At 38.1% G+C, this 27,939-nt stretch overlaps 1 protein-coding gene across 1 annotated transcript in view; it reads right to left on the bottom strand.

Annotated features, from left to right (window-relative positions):
• CCDC73 (coiled-coil domain containing 73) overlaps nt 1-27,939 on the bottom strand; it is a 130,529-nt gene that overhangs the window by 47,731 nt on the left and 54,859 nt on the right. Inside the window, exons 8-10 of the mRNA XM_075545934.1 lie at nt 27,455-27,534; nt 2,408-2,536; nt 1,686-1,745 (exon numbers count right to left, since the gene is read on the bottom strand). Of these exons, the coding sequence (XP_075402049.1) occupies nt 1,686-1,745; nt 2,408-2,536; nt 27,455-27,534 (269 nt within the window). The remainder of the gene's footprint in view (nt 1-1,685; nt 1,746-2,407; nt 2,537-27,454; nt 27,535-27,939) is intronic.

Genomic DNA, 27,939 nt, shown 5'->3' with positions numbered 1-27,939 from the left:
AGAGATCAGAACCACAGTCTCAGGGGATACCAATGTCAATTGGCATAACATAGTTCACAAAGCCAATGTTCTACATCCTACTTTGGTGAATAGGGGTCTTAAAAACTCATGAGCAGGCATCTGGGTATAAATCTTCATATTTCCTTATCTAAGAAGTGTGTTAAAACTCAAAGCAAGCATCGAAACAATTAGTCCAATGGGCTAAGAAACCATGCAAACATCAGTCTCCATAAACCTATGACCAGAGAGCAAGGTAGTGCCTGGCTCACAATACTAACTACTCTGCAAAGTGTTACATTAGAAGATCTTAGACAGTACGCGAGAGAAATGTGGAGCAAAACTTAAAATCATAAAACATCAGGCTTATTGGTTGAAACGAGACTGCTGGGGCTTCCAAGACTACCTCTTGTAGTTACCCTTCAGGTCTGAAAATGAATCTATCCCTGTGTCAAAACAATCAACAACTTAAGATGTAAAAGGCAGCATTTAACGAAGGTCAAAGTCTAGAGGATTAGGAAAGAATGCAGAATGGAAACAGAAAACACAGGAAGTGAGATAAGTTATGGTACATGGAGGGGATTGAAAAAGATGAGCTGAAATAAAATGTGTATGAATTGTTTAATGTAAAACCCATGTTCTACTCTGTAAACCTTCACATAAATCACTTAAAAGTAAAATGAAAACATTTTTAAAGGCATAGTGTAATGTGAAGTGGATTTTGTTTAAGGAATTCTGAGGCATTCTACTCCTATGAAGTTAAAATCTCTGAAACCCACACAGGCATAAGGTGGCTATTAGTCAGAACCGACTCTGTGGCAGTTGAATTCTATTTGTTTTATTCAGCAGCTACATAAAAGATTGTCACTTGGAATCCACCAGCAAGAAAATGATGAGACAGGCTGCTTCTGTAGAAATTACAGCCTTGGAAACCTTATAAGGCAGTTCTCCTATCCCACAGGGTTACTATGAGTTGGAATCTACTTGAGAGAGTGAGTTTATTGATGTTGTTGTTAGCTGCTGTTGTATCAATCTCACATACAATGGAATGAAGCATTATATATACAGTTGTCGTGGCTTAGTCTGGAAGCTCTAATGAAATCTGTTCAGCATCGCAGCAACATGAAACCCTTCATTGACAAATGGTTGATGATTATTTTAGGTATCAAACCTGAGCCTCACACCTAGAATCCATATTCCAACTCATAATAATGCTCTACTGGGTTTCTGAGACTGTAAATCTTCAAAGAAGCAGACAGCTTCTCTTTTTTTCCTGTGGAGCAGCTGGAAGGTTTGAGACGCTGACCTTGTAGCTAGCAAGAAGTCAATAAAAATTAGAAATGGATTTTTTTCTCTCATATATCCTTTTTCTTTTTACAGAAGGATAAATTTTAAATCAATTCAAATGAGAGTATAGTGCCCAAATGAATTTTACATACATTGAGCATACATATATTTCAATATTATTTTTCTGCTAACATTAAACTATCAAGAAAAAAACAAAGATTTCTTTTTAATAGAAATACATGTAAAAAGGTACACATGTGTCCATTCAATGATCAGTAACTGTGAACTGACTGTGCTGAGCATTGATCTAGACACAATTCGTTAGTTATTTATGTAGCCCCCACATTGTAACTAACTTTTAGAACATTTACTGACATTCAAAATATCTTAAAACTGTTTACCTGTTTTTCTTCTTGAAGGTGGGCAATCTCTTCATTAATTTTCTTATTTAATTCCAATTCCTTAAAAATTGAATAATTTTAAAGTTATGATAAAAATTTAATAATTCTACATTTAATTATTTATTACCAGGGTACCCACATTTATTTGTAGTGGAAGAAGTAACTCCGGTGAATTAAATAGGCATTAGATGCCAACCAGAAGCAGGTACAAACTTTTAAATGTTAGTGTTAAAAATGACAGAATTTATCATCTCTAAAAGCTGTTCTGTAGATACCATTTTACCACAAAATTATCAGACATCATATTAACAAACCCAAACTGAACTCGCTACTATTTGTCAATTCTGACACATAGTGCCCCTGGCAGGGCAGAGTAGAACTGGCCCTTTGGGTTTTCAAGGCTAAAAGTCTTTAAAAGAACAGAAACATCTTTTTTGCCCCGTGGAGCAATGAGTGGGTTCAAAATGCTGACTACATTGAGTTAGCAGCTCAGGTGTCATTACACTACATCACTGTAGGGCTAAAAATACCATAGTAAAATTTTATTGGCCTCAAGTCTTGCTAAGAAAAAATGTTATCTAATAATTTTTTAATTATATGTTCAATTAAAAATATGTATATTTACTTTACACAGAAGAAACATTTTTAATTTTAATAATCCTTGTGTTTTTATTTTTCCTAAAACAATAATACAATAAAAATAAATATATTTAATTAAATACCATATTGAGTCGTTCATGAAGTTCTTGAAACTCTTGTTCTTTAATTGTTAGATTGATGTTTTTTTCTCCCATCTTTTGCTGACATGTTACTTTGGATTTTATCAAGTCTGAGATCATTTTTTTTAGTTCCTATAAGACAGCAAACAGAAAATTCAGTCTATTTCAAATAAGCAAGGTATGTTCCTAACAGTTTAAAAAATCCATCTTTAAACATAGTTTACTTATATTTTAGTTTATATTTCATATGTCAGATCCAGATCTAGTTCCCCTATTTAAGATTAGCCACCATAAAACTGTATAAAATATAATAGAATAGTGGTAATTTGTAAATTATCAGGGGTCTATGGGGGAAGGGGGAGCAGAGAGGGAGCAGAAGGGATGGGGAGCTGTTACCAAGGGCTCAAGTGGAAGGCAGGTGTTTTGAGGGTGACGAGGGAAACGGATGTGCGGGGGTGCTTGACACAATGGATGTATGAATGATTTAAAGAAAATAAATGTGATCTGTAGTTATGGAATGATAAAGTCTATCACATGGGGACAGAAAATTAGTAAAGGTTGTTTCAGTGGCTCTTTTCTTTTTTCTCCACATATTTTGCAGTAAAATCTTACTGCTTCTCAAATCTACCCATTGACATTCGTATTAACAAAGTGTCCATGTTTTTAAGCAACCAAAACTCTTTAGTTTAGAAAACAAAATCTATGATAGTTTCTGAAGAGTAAATTATAAAATTGACCATCTGTGAGTGAACATTTGAGAATGGTAATATCTTAAAATTAGCACTGCTTATAGTTCTAGATTAACTAACAATATAATTTATAAAATAAAAGCAGATGATCCCTAAGTGCAGCTCATCATAACATGAGTCTGTCTTCAGTTTGGGACTATTTGTACACTATAATGTGATAAGTGCTATAATAAAGAAGTTTTCAAGGAGAATAAAGGTGAAAACAATTTATTTGAGGGCATCAAGAGGGCATAACAGGAACTTTCGGTCCGAAAGATGCCAGGTCTGGTGGCCACAAGTTCCTGCCTTGTCTGAGATGCAGGGGAAGCCACTCAGGCCCTGGCTGTACTTGCCCTTAGACCAAGAAGACTCACAAGATGCTCAAATCAATGAGGAAGAAGAGCCCTGTGGACACCTGATTTGGGGCCCACAAGGAGTGCACGAGAGCCCAGGGATTGAAGATTTGAAATGGTGGTCTACTCTGAATGAATAATTCCAGAATGATGATGAAGATAATGTTACTTTGAGAATTCTAAAATATCTTGATAAATGGAAACCATATCATTCAGTTATATGTGTGTGTATAAATATAAAAGCATACACCCCTGATTTAAAAAAACAACAACAGGAAAATATGGTATTTGAGTAAGTCTTTAGGGATAAATTTACAAAGAAGACAAAAAGGGCTATGCTACAAAGTCAGTATAAAAATAAGGTATAAATAAGGTATAACTAAAAAAAACACAAATAAAGATATTTCTGGTATTCTCTGCTTTCAGCCAAAAAAAAAAAGGTATACTTCAATTTTCCTCTAGTTCTTGAGTGCTTCCTCACCCCCCACCCCCACTATCATGATCCCAATTCTACCTTACAAATCCGCCTGGACCAGAGGATGTACACTGGTACAGATAGGAACTGGAAACAAGGAATCAAGGACAGATGAGCCCCTCAGGACCAGTGGTAAGAGTGGCAGTATCAGGAGGGTGGAGGGAAGGTGAGAGAGAAAGGGGGAACAGATTACAAGGATCTACATATAACCTACTCACTGGGGGATGGACAGTGGAGAAGTGGGTGAAGGGAGATGTCGGACGGTGTACGATATGACAAATAATAATAATTTATAAATTATCAAGAGTTCATGGGGGAGAGGGGAGCGATAAGGGAGGGGGGAGCGATAAGGGAGGGGGGAAATGAGGAACTAATACCAAGGGCTCAAGTAGAAAGCAAATGTTTTGAGAATGATGAGGGAAACATGAACAAAAGTGCTTGACACAATGGATGTATGTGTGGATTGTGATGAGTTGTACGAGCCCGCAATAAAATGATTTAATTATTTTAAAAATTAAGGTATAGTTAAAGTATGTAGGGAAGAAGCATAATTGAGGAATCAAAAAGAATTTCAGGTTTTTCTGGCATACAAAGGCATTTAAAACACAAACCAAGGCTAGGTTTCAGCTATTGTCTTAAAAGCCTATACTAATAAATAATCCACCATAACTAAGCTGTAGGAAAGTTGTTATCCATGAAGGCTACCATAATCTTTATTATACCCCAATTTTACTTAAAAGTTATAATAATAATTCCATATATTTCTATAGCATATTATACTTACTGTGCTTTCTCAAGTATTTTATTATTTAATATTTTCATAAAACATATAAAACAGGAAGGGCAAATATTAGGCTCACATTATAAATGGAAATACAAAGGAGGAAAAGAAAAAGATGTTCAAGGACATGCACCTCCTTGATAACTATAGTTGAAAGGTTTCATTTTTTGTTTGTTTTGTGGTGATGGTAAAAATCACAACATAAAAATATCCACATTACCATTTTCCAGGGCACAACTCAGTGACATGAATTTCTCATAATGGTATATAATCATCATCAGTTTTTCTTTTCATCACACCAACCTTCATCACACATAAACTTTTCATCACACCAAACAAAAATTTTAAATAATTATACATTAAATACTATTTCCCATTTCCCACCCATTCCCAGTCCATGCTAACCACTAATATACCTTTTTCTGTATGCATTTGCTGCTTTGAGATATTTCCTACAAATGGGATCATAAAATATTTGTCCTCTTATGTCTGGCTTATTTCACTTTCACAGTGTTTTCAAGGTTCACTTAAAACTGTCATTCTTTTTTTATGCCAGAAGTGGAGCTTCCAGACTACTTCTGAAAAGCAGTCAATGAAAACCCTGTGGATGACAATGACCTTAATCTACAATTGATCGTGTGGGTGGTGCAGTGTTCTGTTGTGTCTGGGGTTGCTATGAGTTGAGGGACAAACACCATATGTGCAGCATCCCACAGTTTATTTATCCTTTAACCAATGGGTGAACTTTGTTTATTTCTACCTTCTGCATATTGTGAATCATGCTGCAACAATTATTCGTTTACAACTTTATTTGAGACTCTGATTTGATTCTTTTCAGTATATACCAAGAAAGTTTAGTTTTAAAGAAAAAGAAAAGTGATGAGAAAGGTAAACAAAATAAATGAGAACTATGAGGTAAGTAAAAAAGTACTGCTACTAAGGCTCCATCAACTTTTAATAGTTTATTTTAAAGTAAATATGTTTAAACATCTCTCTGTGGTCAGTAGATGGCTGCAGACAAGTTCTCTCAGCCATACACTGACTTACTCTCCTTAGGTCTTCTTTAAAAAATTCCAGAAGTAATGGCTTCCAAGGATTCTGCTTGGGCAGTTAAATTCAAAGTAGAAAGGTCATCTTAGAAGGTTATGGCTACTATTTTTGGTAATTCCCAAGGGGTAATCCTGGTAAATTTCCTTAAAAGGCACAGACGGGCGTATTAGGAAGAGGTTTTAAGAAAATCGAAAGCTTTCTTATTGAAGAAAAAAAGGTCACCCAGTGAAGTTGTGCCAAGATTTTTTTTATCACACGTTGTACATGTTCATTCTCCAAGGGTAACAAGGGTTGTCCTACCCAATATATCCTATCGCCCAGATCTTTTCCATTTAGATTTCTTTCTTTTCCCAAAATGCATAGCACATTGAAAGGGAACACAACTTGGGGCTAGAACTAAAGGAACATGGTAAGGATGCTGATATTGCCTTTTGTCCAGCTTCCACATGCCTATGAGACCATTGACCATACCCTGGCTTCAGGTAGGTGCACTTAAGTCCTTCCGTGCTTTTTAACATGTGAAACAGGTCTTTTGCAACAGATTTGCCCAATATATCATTTTATTTTTTGACAGCTTCTTACATGGGATTGATTGGAGAGCCATATAAACTGACATCCTTCACAATTTCGATCTTTTCTGTTTATGATATCCATTACAATCCTCACAACTGGACTGGTAAGCACATGACCACAGAAGAAAGTATGCAAAAATTATGGTGTGGGTAAGGAATACTGAAAAATAACATGGACTGTGAGATGAACAAATCTGTCATGGGAGAAGTACAGCAAGAATGCTTCTTGAAAGCAAAGATAGAGAGCCTTCATCTCACTTACGTTGGGCATGTTATCAGGAAAGCCCTGTCCCTGGAGAAGGGCATGATGCTTGGTAAAATAAGAAGCCACTGTTTTCCAATATGTGCAAGGTAATGGAGGACTGTGGGATGCCAAAATCCATCTGCAGAGTATCTAGTCAGATTAAGCCGCTGACAGATCCCCTCTAGCCACAGGCAAGAGACTCCAACACTTTACTATCAGATAGAGATTATTATAAATTTAATTATGGTGGATGAAACTATGGTATGATACTTGATTAGTTGACCTCCCTCTTGGCACAACCTGATTTGTTCTAGACTTAAATATCTCTCTTGTTTGTTCTATGACAGAAATTTCTTTTCTGGCTTTTTAAATGTGGCTGGTGGTCATTTCTTTCTTACTCTATTTTAATCTTTATATTATTATTTTCTTCTTCATACTTTAGTTTTTGTTAGGCTTCTCAGTTTGTGAAGCACAGACGTGGATGCATACACAGTAACTAATGCGATGGTGTGTAGCTAGGGATAGGAATTTGAGAACAAGCGATCAATGCGGGAATGAGGAGGGAGCACTACAACTGATTGTGATGATGTATGTACAACTAGGTTCTAAAATGACTTAACTATGGGAGTGTATGATATGTGAATTTTATATCAAGAAAACTACTGGGAAAAAAAGAAACCCAAGTTAACCAGTGTGTACAATGGGTAGACGAAGAGTTTTTGAATAAGGACATTAAGTTTATGTTAATGGTGGTGAAATAATTTGGAAAAAGATATCAACAATGGTTGTATAACAAAGAGTATAATCAATAGCACTGAATTATATATGTAGCTTTGCTGAATTGGAGAATGTTTTGTTGTGTATATTTTTGTCACAATTAAAAATAATTACACTAATAACAATGAATACAAAACTGCTGTGATGATTGTATAACTTCCTAATAGGATTGAATTATTGAATTCTATTGATAAATATAACTATTGAATTGTATGTTATGTGGGTGAAGTACCAACAAAACTCATCAGGCTTGTTTTTTAACTTTTTTTCCTCCTCTTTGCCTCTTTCTTGGTCTCTCACAATCTGCTGCTAACCTCCAGATCACTCCCCTTAGGGCATTTACGCCTGTGCCACACCCAGCTAGGTGAGCTCCACCCTGTGTAGCTAGGGAGGCTTGGAAAAGCCTGGATGACCTCCACCAGTGGCTATTCTGCTCAACTTCTTACTGGGGAATTCCTGCCTGTGTGCCTAGGGGCATAAGGCAGCTGGGCCAACACTCCTCAACCCTCCAAGCTGCTGCAGGAAGCTCTGCCCAACCTCCACACCACCAAAGCAGGCAACCTTTCTGGGTCACTCCCCTGAGAGGGAAGCCACAGGATGATAAAGTGGCAGGTTAATTCCATAGTGAAATAAGCTATCGGTAATTCGAAGAAGCACTCCTACAAGTCTCCCAGAGAAAGCCAGTGCTCTTTGACCCCTGGAAAATGGCACCTGGCTCCTCTAAAACAACACAACACAAACAGCCCAACGACCTCAATGAAAAAAACGGGAGAAACAAAAGGCAATGGCAGAAGACGTCATGAACATAATGCCATGCATAGAGGAAGCAGACATTGAGCTGCCACAGAAAGAAATTTTCAGAATGCTACTTGGAGTCATAGAGGATATGAGGAAAACAATACAGAAAAAAGATGAAATGATAGAAGAGGTAAAAGCCATAAATCAAAGAGAAATACAGGAGCTTAGGGAGGAGATAACAAAAAACAGTAGTACACTCACGGACCTTGAGAAGCAACTGGAGGAATCAAAACCACATCAGTGACTTGCAGGACAGTCAAGCAGACTTTAACAAACACGAACAAAAATCTAATAAGATCATTAGAGAAGCTGAAGAAAACTTAAGAGCTATGTCTGATGCTATGAAGCGGAACATTAGAATTATTGGATTACTGGAGGAAGTCACAACAAAGAAGTCATCTGCAACAATAGTGAGAGAATTCTTGGAGGAAAGCTCACCCAGCTTAGTGAATGAAAACCAGGCAACCATTGAGGAGGCTGAAAGAACACTAGCTAATCTGAATTCCAAGAAGAAGTCAACAAGGCACATAATAGTTAAATTATGCAACTTTGAGGAAAAGGAGAAAATCATAAGAGCAGCAAGGGAAAAACAAGCAATCATATATTAAGTTTCCCAAATAAGAATATGCTCAGACCTATGAACAGAAACTTTGAAGAAAAGGAGAGAGTGGAGTAACATATTCAAAAAAATGAAGGAAAACAAGAATACTCTAACCAGCCAAATTATTGATCAAGGTAGATGAAGAAGTAAGACTCTTCCCAGACAAGGAAAAACTCAAAGAATACATTAGAAGAAACCGAGCCCTACAAAAGATCCTTGCCGACCCAGTATGAGCAGAATAACAACACTCACCAAGCATGAATAAAAGACAACCACAGAGAAAAACCTCACCCAGGGGGCAAAAAAGAGAAAACAGTCCTCAAGATAGCATTGACTTAAAAATAGAAAGACTTGACAGGCTGCTGAAGTAAGCTTTAAAAAAAAAAAAAAGGCAAATGTGGCATAGGGAAAAAGCTACGGTATACAAATATTCCTGGGGTGAGCACAAGGTAATATGGCAGGGACCAGACCAAATACATGGATACACATGGTAGACAACTAAAAAGGAGGTGGGGAAAGGAGAAAAAAAATAATAAAAAAGAAAAGGATAGCGGGGACACAGGACACTAACCCACCCAAGGGGAGGGTATTGTTTGTGTCTCCACAGGGAAAGAGGGACCAGACTTCAACCCGATGCTCCAAGATGTGAATGCAACATGCCGGCATGGAGTAGGGAACGAGTGGAGAGGTCTTGGGGGCCGGCTCCAACTCCAACTACTAAGGGGACATCTGCCCCTCCCCTCAGAAGAATTTATTTCAAAGGACGACACTGAATCTACAGCTCCGGAAGAGGGACATATCTGATCAGAGCACACGGGAGCAGATGAAGGGGGAGGAGGAGAGAGTGGAGCACATCATGGCCCAACAGGCCAGGAGGTCGAGGTTCCCAATTAGAGCAGCCAGTCGACAGAGAGGACCAAATGGCAGGCTCCACTATGAGACATGACGTCCCTCACTGACCCATAACCCTACAGGCGACAACACCGGAGACACAGTGAGGGAATCGCACCCGATCGGATCCCGCCACACCGAGGCAAAACATTAAGGGGGTGCAACAGAACAGCAAGGGAATGGAGCGGCGAGGTCCCCAGGGAATGCTGAAGGTGGACTTTGGGGCCAGGGCATGGTTCCCCAACAGACTGGACTGGAAAACACTCCTAAAGGCCAACAAACGATCCTTGAACTAACTACAAGCTTTTCTTTCTTCTTGTGTTTTGTTTTTGTCATTGGTTTGTTGTTGTTTTGTTGTATATTGTTGCTTGGTTGTGCTCTGTCTTGTTTTTGTGCGTGTTATTATCTCCACAGGTCTGTCTAAATAAGATAGGCTGGATGAACAATTGGAGGAGAAAACAACAGGACCGATACTTCCGTGGGGACATGGGAGACAGGAAGGTTGGGGGAAAGGTAATGGTGTTAATAAACCCAGGGACAAGGGAATACCAAGCGATCCAATTAGGTGATGAGAAGGGTGTGGGAGGTCTGGTTGGGCAAGATCATGGGTAATATAACTAAGAGGAATTGCTGAAACCCAGGTGGGGACTGAACATGATAGTGGGACAGGAGGGAAGTCAAAGGAAATAGAGGACAGAGCTAGGAGGCAGAGGGCATTTATAGAGGTCTAGATAAAGACATATACATATGAAAATATATTTATACATGAGGATGGGGAAATAGATCTATGTGCATATATTTATAAGGTTAGTATTAAGGTAGCAGAGGAACATTGGACCTCCACTCAAGTACTCCCTCAATGCAAGAATACTTTCTTCTATTAAACTGGCATTCTATGATGCTCACCTTCCCGACACAACTGCTGAAGACAATGTGGGTGAACAACTAAATGTGGTGAAGAGAGCTGATGGTGCCTGGCTATCAAAAGATATAGCATCTGGGGTCTTAAAGGCCTGAAGGTAAACAAATGGCCATCTGGCTCAGAAGCAATAAAGCCCACATGGAAGAAGCACACCAGCCTGTGTGACCATTAGGTGCTGAAGGGATCAGTTATCAGGCATCAAAGAACAAAAAAAACTTATCATTGTGTGCTCACCTCCCTGATACGATTGCTGAAGATAAATGGGTGCATAAGCAAATGTGGCAAAGAAAGCTGATGGTGCCCAGCTATCAAAAAATATAGCGTCTGGGGTCTTAAAGGCTTGAAGGTAAACAGCGGCCATCTAGCTCAGAAGCAACAAAGACCACATGGAAGAAGCACACCAGCCTGTGTGATCACAAGTTGTCAAGGGATCAGGTATCATCAGGACAAAAAATCTTATCATAGTGAATGAGCAGGGGAGTGCGGAGTGGAGACCCAAAGCCCATTTGTAGCCAACTAGACATCCCCTTACAGAAGGTTCTTGGGGAGGAGACGAGACAGTCAGGGTGCGATGCAGCAACGATGAAACATACAACTTTCCTCTGGTTCCTAAATGCTTCTTCCTCCCCGCCACCACTGTCATGATCCGAATCCTACCTTGCAAGTCTTACTAGACCAGAGGATGTACAGATGGGAACTGGAAACACAGGGAAGCCAGGGTGGATGATCCCCTCAGGACCAGTGGTGTAAGTGGTGATTCTGGGAGAGTGGAGGGAGGGTGGGTTGGAAAGGCGGAACCAATTTTAAGGATCTACATGTGACCTCCTTCCTGGGGGACATACAACAGAAAAGTGGGGGAAGGGAGATGTGGGACAGAGCAAGATATGATAAAATAATTTATAAATTATCAAGGGTTCAAGAGGTAGGGGGAAGGGGGGAGGGAGGGGAAAAATGAGGACCTGATGCCAGGGGCTTGGGTGGAGAGCAAATATTTTGAGAATGATGAAGGCAACGAATGTAAAAATGTGCTTTACACAATTTATGTATGAATGGATTGTGATAGGAGTTGTATGAGCCCCTAATAAAATGATGCTTTTTAAAGTGAGGAGCTGATAGCAAGGGCTCAAGTAGAAAGGAAATATTTTGAGAATGATGACGGCAACAAATGTACAAATGTCCTTGATACATGGATGTATATATAGATTGTGATAAGAGTTGTACAAGCCCCCAATAAAATGATTTGAAAAAAATAGTAGGGAGAGGAAATATTAAAGAACTAAAGGATAGTTATGTTTCATCAGGGCTATACCACTCCATAGATTTATCATCCATGTGTCCCTTATTTGAGGGACTGTCCAATTGTCTTACAGGTGAATTTTGGTTCTCCACATTGTCTGCATACCTTTACATCAATTTGGTAGCTTCTTTCTGAATTTCTGATAACTATTCACATCGATACCTCATGATCACACCGGCTGATGTGCATCTTCCATGTGGGCTTTGTTGTTTTCTTGCTAGATGGCTGCTTATTTAACTTCAAACCTTTATGACCCCAGAAGCTATATCTTTTAATAGCCAGCCACCATCAGCTTTCTTCACCACATTTGGCTATGCACCCATTTTATCTTCAGTGATCGTGTTGGGAAAGTGAGTATCATACACTGCCACATTAGAACACACTGAAGTAAGATTTAAGTAGAGGCCCAAAGTCTATCTGCTTCCTTATTGTGTGTGTATATCCCTATCTTATATATTTATATGTATAAATATACACAAATATAATATCATTATACATTCACATATATACATATCTATGCCTATATAAATTTTACTTTCTTATTCTTTGCTTCTTTTTTTTTTCTTTCCTTCTGCCTCACTATTGTTTACTGATTATTCACCTCAGTAATTCCTCTCAAATGCCATTCAATTGATCAAACATGTCCAGGAACGCTACACCCTCATCACCATGAATTTTAGATTCCTTGCTATTCTGTTATCATTTGCTTATCGCTTCCCTCCCCCCATATCCTCCTCTCCCATACCCACCCCACCCCCCACCCCTGCAACTATCAATCGCCTTGTCTCCTTGCGATTGCTTATCCTGCTTATCTGATATAAATAAACACCAAGAGAAAAAAAGAGAGACCATACAAATAGTTGCAAGTCAAACTGTTGTCCTGACCCAGAGTAGATTAAAATCCTTCTGATAAATAGCAAGCAAACCCTGGTATAATCCATCGGTCCGTTCCCCTTTTCTTTCAGGGATCCAGATTCCAGGACCCATTTACCTTACAGCACTTATACTATTTTAGTCCTCAGCGTTCATGTCCAAGGGACGTACCTTGTACAAAACTCATTGCTCTTCCTGCAGTAGAGGATGGAATGGTCTAGTGCCTCACCCCAACCCTGTTACACCTTTAGCCTTTCAGTGTGGCCCCACCTAGTGAATATCCAGTTCAGATGAGGTGCCAAGCGCTGCAGAAGTCTACAATCGGGATACCTCAGGGACTTTGTGACTTTGCTCCCATTGCTGGTCTGTTATACTCCCCTATTGGTTTGCCCCCATGTGGGCAGATCAGACCGGTCGCACTCCCAAAACTGCATCTTCAGTGTTGTCCTCTGTAGCTGCTGTCATCTAGGGAGGGGACATCATGTCTCCAGCTGGGGCAGGTCCTGTAGTCCTCTCTGTAAACAAACTGCTCCAAGCAGGAATGTCACCCTCAAGGCTTGGTGAACCAGAATGAGGTCTACTCTCTCTCTCCCTTTCCTGTTGAGTCTTAAAAAAAAACAACTCCTCTTTGGGTGGATTATTGTCCTGTTCTGTCACTGCCATCTATTTTCTCCCACCACCCCTCTGTGGGCCGTAAAGGCAATTGGGGGTATGGAAGACGTCTTTCCGCAGAGGTGCTATCCGCATCTTTTAAATTTTTCCTTCTTTCTTTTTTGATGACATGTGCATCATTGTGTTTGGCCTGACACTGTGTGATATGTACATTTTCCCTGTGCCCATTCTGTTGTTTGAACTTACCTCAATGGACTCATATTGTACTTGTCCTTTTGTGCTTGGCTAACTTCACTCAGCATAATATCCTCCAACTCTTTCCAGGAGATGAAGTGCTTCATCGTTTCATCACTGGTTTTCAGGGATACATAGTACTCTATTTATGTGTAAATACCAGAGTTATCTAATCCATTCATCTACTTATGAAAATTTAGGCTGTTTCCAATTTTTTGCTATTGTGAATTGCACAAAGATGAACACTGGAGTACATTTGTCTGGTCATGGCCTGTTTCTTATTTCTTCTGGGTAGATACCCAGAAGTGGAATTGCTGGATCATAATGTAACTCACTTTTCATCTGTTTTAGGTATCATCAAATCACTTTTCACAGTAGCTATATATATCTATAAGACCACCAGCAGTGAATGAGAGTTCCAATCTCAACACTCTCCCACCGACATTTGTTGCTTTGTGGTTTTGTGGGGTTTTTTTGCATTGGGCTATCCTTGCAGTTAGGTGGTATAGTTGTTTTGTTTGCATTTCCTGGATAGCTAATGATTTCGAACATTTTCTCATATGTTTATTGGCCATTCAGGTTTCCTCCTTTGTGAATCTTCTGTTCAAGTCTTTTTCCCATCTCCTCAGTGGGCTATTCATTTTTCTTTCTTATTGTAAGGTTGCACGGTTCTATAGATTTTAGTAATGAGACCTTTGTCTGATATGTCATTACTAAATGTCATTTCCTAGTCTGTGGGCTCTCTCACACTCTTTTGATGAAGTCTTTCAGTGCACACAGGTGTTTTCTTTAGCATGTTCAACATGTCTTATTTTCTCTTCCACTGGGTGTATATCTTTCATTATTACTGGTAGCCCATGTATTACCTATGCTAGATTCTTAGCTTTGTCCCAATTTTTTCATTGATGATCCTGATAATTTTGAGTTTTACCTTGAGGTCTGTGATCCACCTTGAATTTGTCCTTGTGTGTGGTGTTTGGTAGGGGGTCTTGGTTAATCCTTCTGCAGTTTGATATCGTTTTTTCCAACAATATTTGTTAAAAAGGGCATCTGTTTCCCATTTGATTTGGGGGGGGTCCTTATCAAAGATCAGTTATCTGTATTCTGCTGTTTTTATTTCAGGATTTTGTGTCATATATATATAAATCATTTTATTGGGGGTTTCATACAACTCTTTTTTTAACATTTTATTAGGGACTCATACAACTCTTATCACAATCCATACATACATGAATTGTATAAAGCACAGCTTTACATTCTTTGCCCTCATCATTTTCAAAGCATTTGCTCTCCACTTAAGCCCTTTGCATCAAGTCCTCTTTTTTCCCCTCCCTCCCCGCTTCCCCCTCCTTCGTGAGCCCTTGATAGTTTATAAATTATTATTTTGTCAAAGCTTGCCCTGTCCGGCGTCTCCCTTTACCCCCTTTTCTGTTGTCCGTCCCCCAGGGAGGAGGTCACATGTAGATCCTTGTAATCAGTTCCCTCTTTCCAACCCACTCACCCTCTACCCTCCCCATATCACCCCTCACACCCCTGGTCCTGAAGGTGGATTTTATGTTCTTATTCATAATAGTCAACACTGGTATATTTCATATAATGTATACATCTAACTTTATATGTTCTACTTCATTTTTATTACTTTTAATTTCCTTATATTCATATTTTATGTATTATGTAAACATTCAAATTTTGTGTACTTCATATTTTACTTGTTAATGGATGTTTGCAGCTATTTCTCATCATTTTAAGTCATGTCAGATCAGCAAGTGAATGTACAGAAAGCTTTACTTCATCCTCATCATTAAGGTTGATTCTACTTTGGGAAGGTAGCTCTTTCCCAGTTGAATTTCAAGACCTTGCAACCTGAAGGACTAAACTTCTGATATTATATCAGACAATATTCTTCTGCTATCTAAAAGGTTTTCTTTGGCTTTTTAGAAGTAGATTGTCAGGTTCTTTTCTAGTATATCATAATCTTAAAACTCTGTTAAAACCTGCCAATCATGAATATTTAAAATACCAGTGGTCTAACATCACAGGAACACACAAAAAAAGCCACCACAGTATGACAAATTGACAGATGAATTGTGGAATTTCTAGATACACATGCTAGCCTATTGATCTGCAGTGTTAAGAAGTATAAAGAGCTGGTAATTCGGGAGTATGAATGATCAGCAATGTCTTCATAACTAATGTATGATTTCTAATGGAGAATAAAAGAAACTTATGTGAATAAACTTCTCATGTTGCTACTATTATTAGTGTAGTAATTAAGATCACATATTCTCACACACTTGACCTTAGCCAAAAGGCTGAGAAGTGACGGAGATTACATGTTCTCTAGCATAATTTATCTGGGTTCCAGTCAAAGTGCTACTTAATTTCACTTTGCCTCACGCTCTTAATCTTTAAAATTGAAATACAATTTTTAAAGAAAAACTAACAAATTGCCTGTAATATACTAATAAAAGTGGAAAGTATTTACCGAGCATTTAATTTGTGTCAAACAAATAAATAAACCCCAAGTCCACTGGCATCAAGACAATCCCAATTCATAGTGACTCTACATGGGGTCTTTGAGACTGTAAATCTTTATGGGAGCAGACAGTCTCTTCTCCCACAGAAAAACTAGTGGGTTTTAACGAGGTAAGAAGTCCAATGCTTTCCCCACAGTACACAAGGATGCTTTACTGTGTGCCAGGCACTGCTAATTATTATTGCTTTAGTATTATGTAGAGTGATTTTCACTACTTGTAAAATAAATTATTCTGAAGTCTTAGTAAAGTACATGAATAAGTATTCTTTTATGTATTTAAGAAATTAAAATTTATTCTCCCTTAACTATATTTTCTGTAGAACATAAGCTCCAGCAAAAAAGGTACCATTTAGTACTTAGTTTAATATTCCATAACATTTTAATAAGTATTTTATTAATATTTGTAGTGTATATAATATTAATCAAACATCTAAGTAATAGGCACCCTTTTGATCAACTTTTTATGACTGTGCCATGAGTTCCAGTGAGTAAGATGCATCGGGCAAGTTTTTGCCAATAACTGAAGCACTGAAATGGCTGTGTGAGCAGGTGCATTGTCATATTGGCAAAACCAGTTCCTGTCTGCCACAAATCAGGCCTTTTTTGTCTCACACTGTTATGCAATCATTTCAGAGCCTCCAAGTAGAAAGCTTGATTAACAGTCTGACCTGGTGAAATTAACTCCAATGCACTATCCCCCTCACATCAAAAAAATAAATGAGCATTGGTTTGTGGGTTTTTTTTTTTTTTGCAGGGGGGCACTATCTCATGTACCTTTCTTTCTAAAAGTGTTACAAGCTGTTTTTTTTGTATACTACAACAAATTTTAAAGGCCAATTTACAACCGTTTTTTGGAAATTTTAACTTTTATGCTGGGTTTTATTGAAGCAAGATAAATGAACATTTCAATAATTTAGAAAGTAAATTCTTATATAATTTTTCTAGATTTACACTGAAGACACAATGCTCTATTGGTGAAAAGTAGAATTAACTAAGGGACAGAATTTGTGGAGTCTTTCATTTTCTTTTATATATTAATTACTTAATCTGAAAAGAATAATAAATTAATATCAGAGACCTCCATGAGATGAATTTCCCTTTTAAAACATGCCTTTGATTTTATAATCTTTATAGTCTTTTAAATATCCTGAACTTTCAGTGCATTGTCTGTTTTCTAAGTATTTTATTCAAAGTTGCTAGTACAGGAAATAAACAGCTTATGCTTTGATCTGATTAAATTACAACTTATAGTTCTTAGAGTCATAAATATTGTGTTCTTTTCTCCTTCACCCCTCCTTTTCTAGTACGGGGTAGTCTGTTTAGTATCACTCTCTCCTTGAGCATTCTGACGTTTCCTCAGACAAATAGCAGAAGTTATGAATGCTGCTCACAGATAGTATCAGGAAATCTTCATGATTGCCATAATGGAGGACCCAGCGTGCAGAACTGTAATACCTAGTTTTATCTAACAATTAACTTTGGTCTGTTTAACTTTTCTCCACACAAAAAAAGGAATTCCACCTTATCACATACCAATAACTTAACTGTTCTGGACAAAATCAAACAACAGCATGAAAGAAAAATGAAAATTATCTCTGGAAAAATTAATGATTAGTAATTTTGAATAAGTGATAAATCCAATGTTACTAGACTTGATTAGCTTCTGGGGGCAAAATCAAGGAGAAAAAACTTTCCCTAATGTTAAAACTCGAAGCTATATAAACAATATGAAACAAATGTTTATACATAGAATGTCTATAAAGAATTAAAACTTGGCTCTTAATATGTTACTTTAAATGTTTCATCTTTTCAGCTATCCAGTCTCTGCAGTTTCAAAGGTAAGACCTTCTCACTTTACCTTTTTGTACAATCTCTCTTCCAAGAATTACTTGGCAGCCAGGTCAATGACTATAATGCTTACAGTTAGGTAGTTCTGGCATAAGCCCTAACACAGGAAAAAGGAGCCAGTGTGGTCAAGAATAAATACCATTCCACTACACAGAAAGAGATACTCTCCACCTCTTACTGAAATCTGCCAAGGTACCTTTACATTAGCCTTGTCTCCACTTACAGGCCAGAGTCTTAACCATATGTCTAATGTTTTACAATGAAATCTTTTGTTTTATTTAATATGAAAAAATATACAATGCATTATAACAATTTGAGGCATAATCTTTTATATAATGCAATTATTAATTGAATTCATTGAGTTGGAGGAAATAAAAAAGATGATGAATTTCCAAAACACCTCATAATATGGTCATCCTAGAGGGCATTATACTGAGTTCGCCAATCACAAAAGGTTAAATATTATATGAGACTACTATTGTAAAAAGCCAAGAAAAGGTTTTCACACTGAAAACACTCTATGATAGTTGCCAGGATGTAAGTGAGAGGGGATCCAGTTACTGGCTAAAAGGATAAACATATATTAGCGTGAGCGAAGAGGAAGGCAATCTACAATAAGAAAGTTAGCCAAAAATTATGGAAGACTGAAGGAAACACTGGGAGGATTACTAGCATTAAAGGCAACAGAGGCAGAAACTGTTATATGTAAAATCCTTCAATGATGGTGATATACAAGTGAATTGCATGCCTAGACATGCAGGCTGCATCCCAGTGGGAGAGTTGGAGTACACCCATGAATATATATAGAGACTTGAAAGAGGATATTTATACAGGAGTATTTACCTTTGCTGAATATATATCCATGAATATGATGGAGCATAAAGGGGGAAACTTAAGAAACTTTCTTCTTGTTGTTGTTAGATAACCCTGAGTTGGTTCCAACTGGTAGCAACCTTACGTACAACAGAACAAGCCTCTTCAGTCCTGGCATTCTCAAGATTGTTCCTATGTTGCAGCCACTGTATCAATTCACCTCACACAGGGCCTTCCTCATTTTTGCTGCCCCTCCACTTTACCAAGCATAATGTCTTTCTCCAGGAATTGGTCTCTATTGATAATATATTTAAAGTGCGTGAGAAGAAGCCTCACTATCCTTGCTTCTAAGAGACATCCTGGCTGTACGTCTTCCAAGACAGTTTGTTCTTTTGGCAGTCCATGGTACCTTCTATATTCTTTCCCAACACCATAGTTCAAATGCTTGAAAATTTTTTCTTTGGTGTTCCTTATTCAATATTCAACTTTCATATGCATATATTGCAGTTGAAAATACCATGACTTGGATCAGGTGTACTTTAGTCCTCAAAGTAATATCCTTGCTTTTCAACACTTTAAAGACGTCTTGTGCAGCAGATTTACCTATGCAATGTATTATTTGATCTCTTGAATGCTGGTTCCATGAGCACTGATTGTGGATCCAAGCAAGAAACCTTAACAACTTCCATCTTTTCGCTATTTATCTTGAAGTTAACTAATGGTCCGGTTGTAAGAATATTGGTCTTCTTTACAATGAGTTGTAATCTATACGGAAGGCTGCAATCCCTGATCTTCATCAGCAAGTGCTTCAAGTCCTCCTCATTTTCAGCAAGCAAGATTGTGTCACCTGCATATCACAGGTTGTTAATAAGACTTCCTCCAACCCTGATGCCACATTCTTCTTCCAGTTTCTCTGATTATTTGCTCAGCATACATGTCGAATATGGTAAAAGAATATAACCTTGAAGCACACCTTTCCTGATTTTAAAACATGCCTTATTCCCTTGTTCTATTCGCACAATTACCTTTTGATCTATGCATAAGTTCTGCACGAGCACAATGAAGTGTTCTGAAATGCCCATTCTTCTCAAGGTTATTAATAGTTAAGATCCACAGTTGAATGCCTGCCTTAGCATAGTCAATAAAGCACAAGTAAACAGCTATGGGTATTCTCTTCTTACAGTGAAGATCCATCTAACATAAACAATGATATCCCTTGTTCTACATCATCTGAATCCAGCATGAGCCTCTGGCAGCTCCCTGTCAATGAACTGCTACAACTGTTGTTGCATGATTTTCAACAAAATTTTACTTGTGTGTAATATTAAGGATATTGTTCTATAATTTGAACATTTGTTGGGTCACCTCTCTTTTGAATGAGTACAAATATGGATCTCTTCCATTCATTTGGGCAAGTAGCTGCTTCCAAATTTCATGGTATAGGTAAGTGCTTCCAGTGCTCCATCAGCTTGCTGAAACATTTCCATTGGTATTCGATCAATTCCTAGAACCTTATTTTTAGTTAATGCTTTCAGTGCAGCTTGGACTTCTTCCTCAGGACCATTGGTTCTTGAGCATAAGCTACCTCCTGAGAAGATAGAATGTCAACTATTTCTTTTTCTTTCCATGACTCTGTGTTTTCTTTTCATCTTGTGCATGTGTGTGCATATGTATGTGCTTCCTGCACCATTCAATCTTTTTCCCATAGAATCTTTCAAGATTGCAACTTGAGGCTTGAATATTCCCTTGGGTTCTTTCAGTTTAGTATATGCTAAGTGTGTTCTTCTCCTGGTTTTCTAAGTCTTTGCATGTTTCATTATAATATTTGGCATTCTCTTCTCAAGCTTCCCTGGAAAATTTCTATTCACCTCTTTATCATTTCTTCCATCTCTTTAGCTACTCTATGATTAAGTTCAAGTTTCAGAGTCTCTTCTGACGTCCAATTTGATCTTTTTTCCCTTTCCTGTCTTTTAGTAACCTTTTGCTTTCTTCATGGATGATATTCTTTATGTCATCACAAAGTTCATCAGGTCTTTCTTCTGTCATTCGTGTTTAATGCATCAAATCTGTTATTTAAATGTTCCCAAAAGTTGGATAGATATACTCAAGGTTGTATTTTGGATCTCATGCACTTTTCATTTTTTCAGTATCAACCTGAACTTACACATGAGCAATTGATGTCTGTTGCACAGTTGGCAACAGGCCTGATTTTAGTTGCTGATATTGAACTTCTCTGTTGTCTCTTCCCACAGATGTACTCAATTTCATCTCTGTGCATTCCATCTGGAGAAGTCCATGTGCATACTTGTTCAAAAAGTATTTGTGATGAACATAGGTCATTGGTGTTACAAAATTCTGTAATGTGGTCAAAAGAATGGTGCCATCTCCATCACCAAGACTATATTTTCCAACTATGGTTCCCTCCAGTTTGTTTCCAATTTTTGAATTCCAATCACAAATAATTATCAATGCATCTTGATTACATGCATGTTCAACTTCTGACCAAAGACACTGGTACAATTCTTCAATTTGCAAGCTTCAATTCTTCAAGTTTAAGTGGTTGGTGCATAAATTTGAATAATACTTGTATTGATTGGTTTTCCTTGTATGTGGATACATAATCCTTTCACAGACAACTTTGTACTTCAAGATAGATCTGTTTTTTTTCAAGATAGATGTTGAATGTCCTTTTTGACAATGAATGCAACACCGTACCTCTTGATATTATCATTCTCACAGTAAGCTATAAGATTTTCTGATTCAAAATGGTCAATGACAGTCCATTTCAGTTCAGTGATGCCTAGAATATTGATATTTGTGTCCCCTATTTAATTTTTAATGATTTATAAAAGCCAAGATTCATCCTTGGTACATTCCAAGTTCCAAATAATTCATTGATGTTTGCATTTATTTCTTCTAATTTTGAGCAATGCCTTAGCAGCAAATGAAGGTTCCTAAACCTTTACTCCCATAGGTTGGCTATAATTTGAGAAGGCAGTTCTTCCCCAATCATATTTTGAGTGCCTTCAAACCTGAGGGCCTCATCTTCTGACACTATGTTTGCTTCTGTTCATTAGGTTTTCAGTAACTGAATTTGTTTTTATTCTACCCAAAGGGTTTTCAGTGGCTCCGTCCTCTGTAGTGGACAGATTATTCCTGCTTCATAATCTGTACTTAGTCTAGAAATTGCTGAAACATGTTTACTTTGGGTGACCCTGCTGGTATTTGAAACACGAGTGACATAGCTTCCAGCATCACAACAACATATAAGCCACCACAGCATGACAAACTGACAGACAAGTGGTAGGAAAGTTGCTTAGGCATAACTAAACATTCGAGGGAATGAGTTATTGGGCCTAGGGGCTCAGACTATAGTCTCAGTGGACACCAAGGTTGATTGACATAACCTAATTCACAAAGACAATGTTCTGTATCTTACTTTTATGAGTAGTGACTAGGGTTTTAAAAGTTAAAAATGGCCATCTAAATTTCAATAGGGTTCTACCTGTCTGGGAGAAAGAATAGTGGGAAAAAAACATTCATGGAAATAATTAGTCCATTGAACTAACAGACCATAGGAGCACCTGTCTCCCTAGCCCTGAGACCAAAAGAACGGTGCTTGGCTACTACCACCAATTTCTCTGAAATAAATCACCTTAGAGGTCCTGGTTAGAGTGAGAGAAAAGGTAGAATGAAATTTAAAATTTTCAAAAAGACCGGACTTACTGGTTAGGCAGAGAATGGTGAAACTCCTGAGACTATGGCCCTTAGTCACCCTTTACCATTGGAAAAGATTATAATGGGTTGCAATCCTTGATTTGAAGCAAAATTTTCTCTGTATTGAATAATTATTCTATATAAAAATAAAACTCACAGTTTTGGCTTTACTAATGCTATGGTCTAATCAATTGTATTAGTCAGAATCCCAAAAGGAAATGAATGAAATTCATAAATTAGGATCATTTGCAAAGCTGTGGACAAGTCATAAAGGAACCACATGGGATGGTGCAAATTCCAAGGGCTAGCAGTAATGGAGCTTTCACCACTCTTATGCACAATAGAACGAGAAAACAGATTACGGGAACACAGAAGTTACAGAATAGGCCAATCTGATGGTAAGAAGCAACCTCAAGAGGAGAGAACCAAGGGAATGAGTATCCTGATTCACTCTCTTCCCTTCCTCAAACTGCTTGCTCTGGTTTTCCATTGTCCAGCCCAACAGGAAGCCAGAGGCTAGCAGAGACCATTGATGGAACCCATAAAGACAAATCTTCCAGAAAGAGAAGGATGGATAAATATAGAGTAGATTTGACAAATGGAAGATGTTTTACGCACTGATAAATAACTACAAAGTAAATGCAACTTAGTAATGAAAGTTTAAACAGGACTCGGTGAAGGTTTCAGATCATGTATTGAGTACCAACAAAGATATATATTTAATTTCCTCAGGAGTAGGGATGCTATCTTAAAAGGATTCAAAGAGATATTATTTGAGATGGAACTCTGGAGAGAGCAGAAAGGAAAAAGGAAGCCATTTTCTGAAGAAAAAACAAGATTTTGACTACTTCTTTGTGCTCTTACATCATATCCTCCTTGTTTTTTTCTTCATGGAATTATTTTATTTTTTAATCATTTTATTAGGAGCTCATACAATTCCCATCACAATTCATACATACATCCATTGTGTCAAGAACATATGTACATTTGTTGCCATCATCCTTCTCAAAACATTTGCCTTCTACCTGAGCCCTTAATATATGCTGCTCATTTCCCCCCTCCCTCCCCACTCCTCCCTACCTCATAAACTCTTCATCATTCATAAATTATTATTATTTTGTCATATATTACACTGTCCGACATCTCCCCATGCCTACTTCTCTGCTGTCCCTCCCCCAGGGAGGAGGCTATATGTAGATTCTTGTAATCAGTTCCCCCTTTCTACCTGACATTCTCTCTACCCTCCAGGCATTGCCACGCTCACCACTGGTGCTGAAGGAGTCATCTGTCCTGGATTCCCTGTGTTTCCAGTTACTATCTGTGCCTATGTACATCCTCTTGTCTAGGAAGATTTGTAAGGTAGAATTGGGATCATGATAGTTGGGGCGGAGGGCTGGGGGTGGGGAGGAAGTATTTAAGAACTAGAGGAAAGCTATATGTTTCATCATTGCTACCATGCACCCTGACTGGTTCATCTCCTCCCCGCCACCCTTCAGCAAGGAGTGTCCATTCGGCTACCATTGGGCTTTGAGCCTCCACTCTGCACTCACCCACATTTTCAAAGATATGATTTTTTGTTCCTTGATGCTTGATACCTGATCCCTTTGACAGCTTGTGGCCACACAGGCTGGTGTGTTTCTTCCATGTGGGCTTTGTTCCTTCTGAACTAGATGGCATAAGCAAATGTGGTGAAGAAAGCTGATGGTGCCCAGCTATCAAAAGATATAGCGTCTGGGAGCTTAAAGGCTCCCCCTTGTTTTTGTTGCAAGTAATGGAAAACCAAAATGGTTCTAATCTAACTGGCTTAAATAATAATGAGAGTGTATTGGCTCACAAAAGGCATCCTGGTGGTGTAGTGAGTTACATACTGGGTTGCTAACAACAAGGTCAGCAATCCAAATCCAGCAGCCACTTTTCAGGAAAGGTGGTTATCTACTCCCATAAATATTCATAGCCACTAGATTACTGATTCACAAAGATGAAAAGTCTAGAGGTAGAAAAGGCTGGTCAACCAGGAACTCAGCAATGCTATAAAGAACAAGCTTCTATCCATCTCATCAGTCTAGTTTCTACACTATCTGGTTCCTTCCATTTACCTTTTCTCATGGTTGCAGGATGGCTGCCAATCACAGTGCTTCCTGGTTTATAAATATTAGCAAAGGTAATTTGTTCACTTCTGAACAAATGACTGTGCCCAAAGATATGGTATGTGCTTATGGCTTTTTGCCAATTTATATCTTAGCTATAAACCTGGGAACATCACAACAAAAATCTGTTTAATGTTAGGAAGGGGACAAAGGGATACTCATAAGCAACTAATAAGGGCTAATTGGAGCCACTTCACTCATGATGCTCCAGGCATACCAGATTTTTTTCCCCTAGCTCAAGTATACTAAATTATCTCCTCAAAGCTTTTGCACTTATTGTTCTTCTTGCATAGGACATTCTTCTAAATCATTTTATTGTGACCTCATACAACTCATCACAATGCATACATCCATATATCCATCCACTGTGTCAAGCACTTTTGTACATTTGTTGCCATCATTATACTCAAAACATTTGCTTTCTACTTGAGTCCTTGGTATCAGTTCCTCATTTCCCCCCACCCTCCCTCCTCCCTCATGAACCCTTAATAATTTATAAATTGTTATTATTTTGTCATATCTTACACTGTCCAACGTCTCCGTCACCCACTTTTCTGTTGTCCATCCCGCACAAAGGAAGTTATATGTAGATCCTTGTAATCGGTTCCCCCTTTCTACTCCATCTTCCCAGTATCGCCACTCTCAGCCCTGGTCCTGGAGGGATCATCCCGCCCTGGATTCCCTGTGTTTCCAGTTCCTAACTGTACCAGTGTACATCCCCTGTTCTAGCCAGATTTGTGAGGTAAAACTGGGATCATGATAGTGGGGGACGGGGAGGAAGCATTTAGGAACTAGAGGAGAGTTGCATGTTTCATTGTTGCTATACTGCACCCTGACTGGCTTGTCTCCTCCCCACAACCCTTCTGTAAGGGATGTCTAGGTTGCCTACAGATGAATCTTAGGTCCCAATCCCCCTCATTTGCAATGATTCGATTTTTTGTTCTTTGATGACTGATACCTGATCCCTTTAACACCTTGTGATCACACAGGCTGGTGAGCTTCTTCCATGTAGGCTTTGTTGCTTCTGAGCTAGATGGCCGCTTGTTTACCTTCAAGCCTTTAAGATCCCAGATGCTTTATCTTTTGATAACCAGGCACCATCAGCTTTCTTCACCACTTTTGCTTATGCACCTGTTTGTCTTCAACAATCATATCAGGAAGGTGAACACACGATGATAGGATTTTTTGTTCTTTGATGCCTGATAACTGATCCCTTCGGCACCTTGTGATAACACAGGCTGGTGTGCTTCTTCCATGTGGGCTTTGTTGTTTCTAAGTTAGATGGCCACTTGTTTACCTTCAAGTCTTTAAGATTCTAGACGGTTTATCTTTTGATTGCCGGCCTCCATCAGCTTTCTTTCCCACATTTGCTTATGCACCGCTTTGTCTTCAGCGATTGTGTTAGGAAGGTGGGCATCATGGAATACCAGTTTAATAGAACAAAGTGTTCTTGCATTGAGGGAGTATTTGAGTAGAGGCACAATGTTCCATCTGCTACCTTAATACTAAACCTATAAATATATGCATATAGATCTATTTCCCCATCCTCATATATAAATATATTTACATATATAAATGCCTTTATTTAGATCTCTATAAATGCCCTTTGCCTACTAGCTCTTTCCTGTATTTCCTTTCACTTTCTTCTTGTCCCACTATCATGCTCAGCCTTCATTTGGGTTTCAGTAATTCCTCTCAGTTACATTACCCTTGATCACACCCTACCAGGCCTCCTACACCCTCCTTGCCATTGATTTGGATCACTTGTTGTTCGCTTGCCCCTGGGTTTGTTAACACCACTTCCTTTCCCCCCACCTTCCCCTTTCCGATGTCTCCCCGGAACCGTAGGTCCCGTTGTTTTCTCCTCCAGATTGTTCATCCAGCCTATCTAATTTAGACAGATCTGCGGAGATAATAACACGGACAAAAAACAAGGCAGAGCAAAACAAAGCAACAAAAGACAACAAAACAACACACACAAAAAAAACAATGACCAAAAGAAAAGAAAAGCTTGCAGTTAGTTCAAGGACTGTTTGTTGTCCTTTAGGGTGTTTTCCGGTGAGTCTGATGGGATGCCACGCCCTGGCTCCAAAGTCGATTTTTGATATTCCCTGGGAACTTCATTGCTCTCTTTCATGCTGTTCTGTTGCATGCCCTTAGTGTTTTGCCTCGGTGTAGTGAGGTCAGATTGAGCTTAATTCTGACACTGTCTCCAGTGTTGTCCCCTGTAGGGCTATGGGTCAGTGAGGGATGTCATGTCTCATAGTGGGGCCGGCCATATGGTCTTCTCTGTGGATTGGGTGCTTTGAGTGGGGATATCAACATAGGAATTTTTATGGTTATTTATTTTATATCTAACTCTACTATTGGACTGTAAACTTCTTTAAAAGTAGTAGAATGTTCAATTTTCTTCATCATTGTAATACAGTACTTGGCACATAGAGGTTTCTCAGTAAATACTGAATTAATGAATAGATAAATGGTGCTAATGAAACTGACACACAGTGAATTGCTATTAATTATTCATTTTACCATACAAAATGCATGCTACTGATTACAAATAAAAATAATACTTTTAATAGATCAAAACAAACATATTCATCAAATGTATGGGAATCATAACTTAAAGTTTACAAAACTTTTAAAATACAGGTATTTTAGTTATCTTCTTACTAAACACAATTTATCCAACTATTTTCTATTAATTCAGTAAGTATTCAATAAGACTAAATTACTTTGCTATAATCTTTACATAATGCTGTAAAACTTTATGAATCATACCTTTTTTAAGCTGCATATTTCAGACTCTTGGTTTTTATTTAAAGCTGTCAATCTTTTATTTAATTGTATTGCTTCTTGTACTGAGGGCCAAAAAACATTTAAAAGAACATTAATTTTATATATATATATACACATATATACCTTAAAGAGAGTATTAACAGCACAAATTGGAGAAATAACCCCAATGAAATATAAGTGAGAATTTAAATATTAATTGCCATTTACCATTGTGTATCATACAGCATCAGAGAAATTAATCTTAATCATTATAAATAAGTCCATTTAAATGTTCCCTTAAAGCAAACCAAAATTACTGCCACTGAGTCACTTCTGATTCATTGTCACTACAGGGTTGGATAGAACTGCCCCTATGGGTTTCCAGAACTAACGCTTTATGGAAGAATGCCCAGCTTTCTCCCAAGGAGCAGCTGGTGGTTTCAAGCTGCTGACCTCACAGCAGCCCACTGAGTAACCTCTATACCACC

Source organism: Tenrec ecaudatus, chromosome 4 (assembly GCF_050624435.1).
Source record: "Tenrec ecaudatus isolate mTenEca1 chromosome 4, mTenEca1.hap1, whole genome shotgun sequence".
Lineage (NCBI taxonomy): Eukaryota > Metazoa > Chordata > Mammalia > Afrosoricida > Tenrecidae > Tenrec > Tenrec ecaudatus.
The sequence above is the reverse complement of the archived record's forward strand: the minus strand, read 5'-3'. Positions and strand labels throughout refer to the sequence as shown.